Genomic DNA, 10,593 nt, shown 5'->3' on the forward strand with positions numbered 1-10,593 from the left:
AAAAAAAAAAAAAAAACAAAACATTAGCTGGGCATGGTGGCGCGTGCCTGTAATCTCAGCTACTCAGGAGGTTGAGGCAGGAGAATTACCTGAACCCAGGAGGCGGAGGCTGCGGTGAGCCGAGATCGCGCCATTGCACTCCAGCCTGGGTAACAAGAGCAAAACTCCGTCTCAAAAAAAAAAATAAAATAAAAAAATAAAAAAATAAAAAAAAAATAAAAAGGAACATTGGAAAGAAAACCCCAACACTAATAAAAATAGTTATGTATGGGGCCCTGCATGGTGGCTCACGCCTATAATCCCAGCACTTTGGGAGGCTGAGGCAGGTGGATCACCTGAGGTCGGGAGTTTGAGACCAGCCTGGACAACACTGTGAAACCTCGTCTCTACTGAAAATACAAAAATTAGCTGGGCGTGGTGGTGTATACCTATAATCCCAACTACTCTGGAGGCTGAGGCAGGAGAATCGCTTGAATCCAAGATGTGGAGGTTGTAGTGAGCCAAGATCACTTCACCGCACTCCAGCCTGGATGACAGAGTGAGACCCTGTCTCAAAAAAATGAAAATAAAAAAATCGCTATGCATGTGGGGGAGAGAACAGGGAAAGAAAGGGATAGAGATGGAAAGTCCTATTTTATTGTTTTGACTTTAGAAGTCCAGAAAGGTTTACTAACTTTAAAACTTAAAAATAAATAAAGTGGCCCTGGGTTGGGGAAGGAATCTGGCAATCCTAGTTACTCTGAAGTCACACCACCCTTTTCACCAGAGTCTCCCTGACCCAAGAGAACAGGGAAGGACTGGTAGGAGACACATAACAGTAGCTCATTTTACTTGGTGGCATTTAGGTATGCCAGGAGCAGGGTGCAGTATTAGCCAGAAATTTCTGCTGGTTTCTGCTTGCCTCTCAGTGCTAATGCAGTCAGCTCTGTCTTGACTGTAGGCTGCTCAGCTGAATCTGAGCTCTGCTTTTTGCTCTTGGTCTCAGGACCCATTAAACTCAGTGACCTCATTAAATTCTGCCTGCACTTTTCTCCTTTCTTTTCTTTTTCTTTCTTTTATTTTTTTGAGACACAGCGTCACTTTGTTGCCAGGCTCGAGTGCAATGGTACGATATCAGCTCACTACAACCTCTGCCTCCCAGGTTCAAGTGATTCTCCTGCCTTAGCCTCCCAAGTAGCTGGGAATACAGGCGCGTGCCACCACACCTGGACATCTCCTTTCTTTTCTTTTTCCCAGCCCTGTCTGGGCATCTTTTATGGGGTAGTTCCCCATTTTAAGCCCTGAGCTTCTTTTCATGGCTTCCCCTGCACCCCCGACTGTTTCTCTTATTATTTTTCTTTCTTTTTTTTTGAGACAGGGTCTTGCTCTCTCGCCCAAGCTGCAGTGCAGTGGTGTGATCTTGGCTCACTGCAACATTCACCTCCCAGGTTCAAGCAATTCTCCCACCTCAGCCTCCCAAGTAGCTGGGATTACAAGCATGCGCCACCATGCCTGGCTAACTTATATTTTTTGATAGAGCTGGAGTTTCACCACGTTGCCCAGGCTGGTCTCAAACTCCTGACCTCAAGTGATCTGCCCACCTCATCTTCCCAAAGTGCTGGGATTACAGGCGTGAACCACTGCACCTGGCCTTCCCTTATTCCGTTTCTAAACAGCTATATTCCTCTGTCCTTTTCAGCTGCCTTCTAACTCCTGCTCCTTTATCATTCTTAAACCACCCCAAATCTCAAATCTGCCTTTAAAGGTCAGGAGTCATGTTCTCTCACTGGACTTGTAGAGCGAAAGTTTTTCGAAGACTTCTCTTAGCACTTCATGAATACACTGTGCCAACAGCTCAGCAGTTAGGATACACTTGATTTCTCAGGCCTTTGGAACAGATGTTGAGTCCATGTCAGAACTGCCATAGTGCCAGTGAAACGAATTTTCAACATGAACAAATAGAAAATTATTCTCCATTACATTTTGAGTGTTTGTGGTTGTATAGGGTGGAAGAGTGGGAGAGGAGAGAGGGTTGTGGTGTAACAGCTGCAGAGAGAAGATTGCAGGAAGTTTGGGAATTTTGATTATTACCATTTTATTTTTGTCTTCCAGCTGCTAGGTCAGGCAGCTCGAAACATGGTACTACAGGAAGATGCCATCTTGCACTCAGAAGATGTAAGAAACAACTTTTTTAAAAAAATTATTTGGGTTTTATGTGTATAGTTTGTAGGGCCGCAGGGAAGTGGAATGTTCTATTTCTCTCTCTCTTTTTATGCAGAGTTTAAGGAAGATGGCAATCATAACAACACATCTTCAATACCAGTGAGTATGCCCCCTCCAGCAACTATTCGCTGCAAAATCGTTATCCCCAGTCTGCTTTCATGGCCTTTGTGCTTTAGCGCTTTCCTATAGAGGCCGGAGTGGGAGTAAAGGTGGGGGTGGCCAAGGATGACTTTTCTCCATGGCAAAGATGCCTGAGACTACAGAAGAAGTGGGGATAAGGGATAAGAATCAGGAGCAGAGTCCACCTTTTATGAACCTCCTCATGTTAAATTGAGGCCTCCTCAGAGAGACTGTAAACTCCCTAAAGGCAGGGCCCATGCCAGGACCATGCTAGCACTATACTTGGTACCAATGAGGCAGTTAGTCAGTATTTGATGACAGTACCCAAGGTGTCTCCTGGGAAGTCACCTCCTCTTCTAGGAAATCAAGTGTAACGTACCTGCATCTTACATAGTATGTAGGTAGCTGTGGCACTTGCTACATATAAATCATGCAGGGAATTTTGAAATATAAGAGACCTCCTCTCCATTAGAATTTGCTTTTCATCTTATTTCATGTTGTTTTACATTTTATGTACTTGATATTATATTTATGTACCTATTAGAAATATATGGTTAGGGTTCGGCACGGTGGCTAACACCTGTAATCCCAGCACTTTGGGAGGTCGAGGAGGGCAGATCACCTGAGGTTAGGAGTTCAAGACCAGCCTAGCCAACATGGCAAAACCCCATGTCTACTAAAAATACAAAAAATTAACTGGGTGTGGTGACGGGCACCTGTAATCCCTGCTACTCAGGAGGCTGAGGCTTGAACTCAGGAGGTGGAGGTTGCAGTGAGTGGAGTGAAACTCCAAAAAAAAAAAAAAAAAATTAGGCTGAGCATGGTGGCTTATGCCTGTAATTCCAGCACTTTGGGAGGTCAAGGCGGCTGGATCACCTGAGATCAGGAGTTTGAGACCATCCTGGCCAACATGGTGAAACCCTGTCTCTATTAAAAATACAAAAATTAGCCAGGCATGGTGGGACACACCTATAATCTCAGCTACTGGGGGGGCTGAGGCAGGAGAATTGCTTGAATCCAGGAGACGGAAGTTGCAGTAAGCCGAGATTGGTCACCACTGCCCTCCAGCCTGGCCGACAGAGCAAGACTCTGACTTGAAAGAAAGAGAGAGAAAGAGGAATTTCACTCTTTGATATTTAAATAGCTAATGTTTGTCATAGTCATTCTTTGGGTATCTACATATTAGGAATGTGACCATTTCATTCCATATATGCAGACTAATTTTAAGCCATGCATTTAGTTTGTTGGACCACATTTCTCACTCTGGGAGAGTGTTACTATCTGTTTACTTTTAGAGTCCGTCTTTTCAGCAGCCCTGCACTTAGATAGGGATCCTTGTTCAATAGCACAATCTTAGGATAGGATGGACAGAAATACAGAGTGTGACATAAGCTGAAATTTCTTCTGCCTGTACTGCATGTATCTAGTCATAAGTGAAACTTCTACTAGTTCACTAGATTTTCTTATGTCTATTTTCCTCTTTCCTTTTCTGATTTAGGCAAGAAGCTATTCAGAAGAAGTAAGTAACCCCAAAGGTAGAGGAGTAAGGAACCAACTGAAGCAGGCTGGGGGAAATTAGACTGCTGGGTCCAGGATCAATACAAAACTCTGGTGGTTGACATATGCCCTCAAATTGAAATACTCTCTGGGATATTCACTTGGGATTTAAAGAATACAGCATATTTCAAAGGCATGCAGTAACTCAACTCACTGCTATTAATAGTAAAGCTTTCTAAAAGTTACAGGGTATAGAGACCAACCTTAAGGAATAGAAAACCTTTTACATTGGTAATATTCATTAAGCAGAGTAAATGTGCAAAAGCCATTAAACAGCCTTGTTTTTCAAAATGGATTAAATTTGTCCCTTGCAATATTGTTTACATTACTAATGGGTTTTGCAAACCTGCAAACCTTCCTTCAGACTTTAGACACTCTGGGACCCAACTGGACCAATATAAATTTGGATTTACATGCAGCAATATTTATGCATTAAAGTACAGATAGCTTGTATAGGACAGGTGTAGTGGCTGGCTCATACCTGTAATCCTAGGACTTTGGAAGGCTGAGGCTGAAGGATCGCTTGAGCCCCGAGTTCAAGATTGCCTTATGCAGCATAGCGAGACCCTGTCTGTAATGAAAAAAACTTTTTTAAAAATAGTTTTTACAAAAATGTCTTTATTGCTCTTTCCAATGAAACCCTGTCTCTATTCTAATTTCTAGTGTTGAACAGTCATCAGATCTACAGGACCAGTTGAATCATCTGTTGAAATAGAATACATGTAAGAGTGCTGTAGCACTCCTTTGCCTAATGCCGAGGAGTAAATACCTTCACAACCTTGTGCTCTGGGTTTGGCTTTCTATTTTCTTCTCCAAAGTTTAGTTAGAAAAGTTTTGTGTTGATGTACAGTTTCTCCTAAAAAGAAGCGAGGTGGTTGAATTTTGGAAGCACTTCTTGAATTGGGCTAACCCATGCTCTTATTGAATTTTTTCAGCTGCTTTGTTTAGTTTGATATTAAAGCAAAATTAAAAGAGTTTTCCCATAGAACTTTTAATATGTCAAAAGCTATATTGTCAGGCCAGGCACGGTGGCTCACGCCTCTAATCCCAGCACTTTGGGAGGCCGAGGCGAACAGATCACAAGGTCAGGAGTTCAAGATCAGCCTGACCATTATGGCGAAATCCCGTCTCAACTAAAAAAAAAAAAAAAGGCTGTATTGTCTACATTGCAGTACTTAAGGAAATATTGAGTAATGTTTTAAAGTCAGAAATAGAGCTTCTATTATAAACACAAGAATGATTTTTTTTCTCTTATTCATTAAGGAAATATCTTAATTTCATGGTCATATAATGGTGATAAGTAATACCTGATTGTTTCCTTTTCTGTTCTAGTAACTCAGAGGTTTTATTTGTGATAGCAAATTCCTAAATGAACATTAGGCAAATGGTATCACTGTCAGGCCAGCTGCCGCCGCTTGCCTTGACCTGCATTCCTAGGATTTCTTTGTTGCTGTAATTCTTGATTAAGTGACCTTGGCTTTCATTTTGTAATTTTTCTAATCATCAGCACATTCACTTGTATGACGTTACTGCCAAATATGAAGGTAGTTGAATTATTATGAGTGATTGCAGCATAGGGTCGTGCCGTGGTGAAGACTTTGATGTTTATCTGTGTTCATTGGATCTATCTTTTAAAATGACATTACCATGAATCTGTTGTCAAACTTGAATATCTTTGTTTGAATTTAAAATGGGACTGTATATTGTTCTAGTTAGGTCTTCATTTACTGAGGGATTGAGAGAAATCTGACATAAGAAAATGCTGTTTTCACTGCAAAAACAAAGAGGAAGTAACAGTGAATCCAATGTAGTTCATGTTGTTATTGTCCAATCATCAAGTCGACTAAGCATATCAAATTACATTTAGTTCTCATACATATGGATATTAACTTAAGGTTAAAAAGCTAGATATGAAGGATCTGAAAAGGCATTAATTTATGTATTAATTCTATGAACATGTATTAATAATTACAGTATTGTTAAACACAGATTGACTCAATTTACCTTTGAAAAGAAAGACCACTCATTTAGTAAACAAAGCTAAGTCCAGTCATTGCAAGAAGCAAAGAAGTACTTAAGTTGGAAAAAAATTAAAATGAAGGGATGCTCTAAGTTTTCTTCATGCTGGAACAAATATTAAAGAAGAAGTGATTGCCTACATTGTATGTGATAAAATATTAATACCTTTCACAAACTTTTAATAGTAAATATAAGATAAAATTTACATTAAATAATGAAAACATATTTGTACTGAATTTAATCAACTTTAGAGAACATCATAACAAAATACAAGAAAGAAAAGTAGCCAGAAATGTGAGAACAGGTGGAAACGTATACATAATCTGATGGTTTGTTTTTAATAGAAATAAACAACATACATAGAATTAAACAGTGATCAACAACATGGAAAAAATACTTCAGTAAGTAACATCTACATTGCAGAGGATGTGCTGGAAGATAATATTTTTAAAATACCCAATGTTCAAATGCCGTGCAAGAAAATGAATGTGATAATACCAAAGCAGTACTATAAGAAAATAATCATGCTTTAAATATCTGTATTAGTGATAGGGTGGAAATATTTTTGTTTTTTTAAAGGGATATATAGGTAGAATTTAGAAAGAAATCAAAATGGAAATAATAAAACTAAGCATGAATGACACAAATTAGAAAAAAAAATTAAGTAGTTCTTATAGATTAAATTGGTAAAGTGTCGCCATAAAACTACAAATTGGTAAATTTGTAGTTGAATAGGCAATATTTAAAATCAATTAGATTTGAAAAAGAGTTCTCAGTTTGCAGCTAAAAGTTCGATTTATATATGCCCAGCTCCTTCTAAAGATATAAAATTGCAAAACTGACACTTAAAGGAGAATATTCCAGCTTGGTTATGAGAAATAACCCACAAATTAAGAATAACCAGTAAAAATAGCATTTGCTCATGAAAGCTTTCATGAGACTTTTCTAAACTGTCAAAGAACATATACTCCCAAAATATAGAAAATGATCATAAGACACTACTCATTTAATGAAGTAATTTTCATTTTAAAAAATAAAATGATGCGAGAAAGGTGATATGATAATATAGTTGATTTTTTATGAATATAGATGCAAAAATCTGAATAAAATCTGAGAAAACTGAAAAGAGAAATACTTTAAATAATTGCCCATGTAACTCCAAAATTACAAAGTTGATGTAATAGTTACAAAACACATTACACGAATAAGAAATAATAAAATCTTTTATCACTATAATATATACCAAAAAGGCATTTCAAATATACTTTCTATTTCAGAGAAACTAAAAAATAAAGAATTTTTTTAAAGGGTATGTTTTAGAACCCAACATAATATTTGATGAAGCAGAGTCATATAACCCCAGAATATTAGAGCTGTATGGGGCCTTAAAAGTTATTTAATTCTGGCCCCATCTTTTACAGATGAAAAAACAAAGCCAGGAAGATGAAATAACACAGCCAGGAAGATGAAATGATTTACCCAAGGTCACTCAACTTGATGGTACGTCTATTTGGCTACTAGTCTAGTTGTCTGTTACCTGTTAGTTTCCTTATGCATAGAAACACGGGTGCCACCTGTCATTTCTAGTCTTTAACATAATACTGAAGAACTCTTAGAAAAGGATCTTGGAAGTAACTGAATCCCATCCATTTACCCCTGCTTCTGCATCTCAGCTGAGTCGTCATCCAGCCATTCATCTGGCTTCTGCTTCCAATATTTGGGGAATCCTTTACTTAGGGGTGCTGATCCTTTTGGAAATCTCTACTTCTTGAAAGATGGTTCTGTGTAGTGAACCAAAATCTGCCTTTCTGGACCATCCTGGAATTGTCACGCCAGTAGCTTCCAAGATAGAATGTGTGACAGTGTGCACAGGTCTCCATTGAAGGATAGGGAAGAAAATTTCTATGTATGTTAATTTTTTATCTTACAAAAAAAAATTAGCTTTTGCTAATATTTAAAATACGGCTTGATATGAGAGTCCTAATTTGTTCTACCTAGTATACAGATATATAGCATTCCTGTCGTTCAGCAGGGGTGATAGTAAAACAAAAAAACCCACAAAACTTGTGGTGAGCCACTGACCAATCAGAATGATTGATGGTCACAGTCTGGTCTAACATTAGCTGGCACACCAGACACCATGAAGAAAAAGTGAGAATAACTCAATTTTGACAGTGGTTTATTTTATTGCAGCTTATCTGTGTGTGGTTAGGTAGATTTAAGGATTGTCAGCATGGTGGCTCATGCCTGTAATCCCAGCACTTTGGGAGGCTGAGGCGGGCGGATCACCTGAGGTCAGGAGTTCAAGACCAGCCTGGCCAACATGGTGAAACGCCATCTCTACAAAAAATACAAAAACAATTAGGCGGGCATTGTGGTGCATGTCTGTAATCCTAGTACTCAGGAGGCTGAGGCAGGATAATTGCTTGAACCCAGGAGGCAGAGCTTGCAGTGAACTGAGATCATGCCATTGCACTCCAGCCTGGGCAACAAGAGCGAAACTCTGTCTCAAAAAAAAAAAAAAAAAAAAAGGATTGTCAAATGAGTCTGGTAAGTAAACCATAAATTGAAGATAACAAAACAAGCACAAGAAAAAAATGATAGAGCCCTTTCCTTGACCTCTCACTAATCTGCCCTTTTAAGATGATACCATTTTAACTATTAGAAGGTAACTGCCTTTCTAAAGGAACTCATTTTATGAAGATAATATTTTGAAAACTAATATTTAGGAGCATTTTCACCATTCTATGATTGCCCAAAAACTAAGTGATACTTACAAAAACACTAAATTTTATATACACATAGTAGTTGGAAATATTCCAACCTGTAAAAATATTTCAACAAGGCCGGGTGTGGTGGCTCATGCCTGTAATCCCAGCACTTTGGGAGGCCAAGGTGGGCGGATTACGAGGTCAGGAGTTCCAGACCAGCCTGACCAACGTGGTGAAACCCTGTCTCTTAAAAAAAAAAAAAAATTTCAACAAGGATTGTTTTCATGGGTTTAATTTGTTAAAAATATAAAAGGCACTACCTTTCTGTTAATTTGTAACCACTAATTGACATCAGGGAAAATGAAAATTTACTAGCTGGTTATCAACCAGATTTTTGTATTATTGGCAGTTGAGATTCAAAAATGAATAAAGGAGTCCACTTCTTCCATTTAGATATCCTTTCACTTGGATCTCCCTGTCTCCTTACTGTCCTAATGAATAGAAATGATTGTTACAAACTGGGCGTGGTGGATCGCACCTGTAGTCCCAGCTACTGGGGAGGCTGAGGCAGGAGGATGGCTTGAGGCCAGAAGGATCCAGAGGTTATTGCTCAGTGATGCTAAGCCTGGGCCACAGAGTGAGACCCTGTTTCTAATTTTTTTTTTTTTAAAGTAAAAAGAGAAATGCTTCTTATAACCACAAAAGGAAGTAAGATACACACATATAAGTAAAAATAAAGAATTAAAAAATACTTTTGGCAGCACATATGTTACAATTGGAATGATACAGAGAACATTTGCATGGTTGCTGCGCAAGGATGACATGCAAATTCGTGAAGCATTCCATATTAAAAACAAACAAACTTCCAGGCCTGGCGTGGTGGCTCATTCCTGTAATCCAAACACTTTGGGAGGCTGAGGTGGGTGGATCACTTGAGCCCAAGAGTTGGAGACCAGCCTGTGCAGCATGGCGAAATCTCATCTCTACAGAACGATACAAAAATTAGCCAAGTGTGGTGGTGCACGCCTGTAATCCAAGGTACCTGGAAGGCTAAGGGGAGAGGATTGCTTGAGCCAGGAGTTTGAGTCTGGGTGACAGAGACAGACCGTCTCAAAAAAATTAAAAATAAAAAAATTTCTGGAAGATGAAGTGACAATACCTAGAAAATACATATGAATTGACCAAAATTTGCTGTAGGTAAAAATAAATTTAGCAAAGTTGCTTTCCTAAATACAACCCAAAATAGAGCTACATGCTGTAATGGTTCCATCTACATGACATTCTAGAAAAGGCAGAACTGTAGGGAGGGAAAACATCTGTGGTTGCGCAGGAGCTGAGGGTGGGAGGAGGGAATTTACTACAAAGAGGCACGAAGAAACTCGTGGGGGCAGGGCTATTTTGGTTTCTGTTATGGTGATGTGTATACTTTTGTCAGAATTCACAGAACGGCACACTGAAGAAAGATGGGGCCGGGCGCGGTGGCTCACGCCTGTAATCCCAGCACTTTGGGAGGCGGAGGCGGGTGGATCACGAGGTCAGGAGTTTGAGACCACCCTGGCCAACGTGGTGAAACCCCGACTCTACTAAAAATACAAAAATTAGCTGAGCATGGTGGCACGTGCCTGTAATCTCAGGCTGTAATTGGCAGGCTGAGGCAGGAGAATCACTTATACCCAGAAGGCGGAGGGTGCAGTGAGCCCAGATCGCTCGCAGCATTGCACTCCAGCCTAGCGACAGAGAGAGACTACGTTTCAAAAAAAAAAAGGAAAGATGGATTTTACGGAATGTGAATTATATCTCAATAAATCTGACGTTAAAAAACAGATCTAGAGGCAAGGCGCGGTGTTTCGCGCCTGCAGTCCCAGCACTTTGGGAGGTGGAGGCGGGTGGATCACCTGAGGTCGGGAGTTTGAGACCAGCCTAACCAACATGGCGAAACCCCGTCTCTACAAAAAATACAAAAAAAAAAAAAAAAAAAAAAAAA

The 10,593-nt window shown here is 39.5% G+C and overlaps 1 protein-coding gene, 1 long non-coding RNA gene and 1 other non-coding gene across 3 annotated transcripts in view; 2 read left to right on the plus strand and 1 right to left on the minus strand.

Moving 5' to 3' along the window:
* Positions 1–6,925, plus strand: part of BORCS7 (BLOC-1 related complex subunit 7) — a 14,086-nt gene extending 7,161 nt beyond the window's left edge. Inside the window, exons 2-5 of the mRNA XM_032281491.1 lie at positions 2,092–2,154; positions 2,258–2,301; positions 3,821–3,841; positions 4,543–6,925. Of these exons, the coding sequence (XP_032137382.1) occupies positions 2,092–2,154; positions 2,258–2,301; positions 3,821–3,841; positions 4,543–4,594 (180 nt within the window). The 3' untranslated portion in view covers positions 4,595–6,925. The remainder of the gene's footprint in view (positions 1–2,091; positions 2,155–2,257; positions 2,302–3,820; positions 3,842–4,542) is intronic.
* LOC116553878 overlaps positions 1–10,593 on the minus strand; it is a 42,541-nt gene that overhangs the window by 2,250 nt on the left and 29,698 nt on the right. The window contains exon 2 of the long non-coding RNA XR_004269948.1: positions 4,361–4,450. This is a non-coding gene — a long non-coding RNA (uncharacterized LOC116553878). The remainder of the gene's footprint in view (positions 1–4,360; positions 4,451–10,593) is intronic.
* Positions 9,358–9,461, plus strand: LOC116554239. Its single transcript, XR_004270123.1, has one exon. It is a non-coding gene; the product is annotated as a U6 spliceosomal RNA (small nuclear RNA).

Source organism: Sapajus apella, unplaced genomic scaffold (genome assembly GCF_009761245.1).
Source record: "Sapajus apella isolate SASKATOON/1434 unplaced genomic scaffold, GSC_monkey_1.0 scaffold13, whole genome shotgun sequence".
NCBI classification, from domain to species: Eukaryota; Metazoa; Chordata; class Mammalia; order Primates; family Cebidae; genus Sapajus; species Sapajus apella.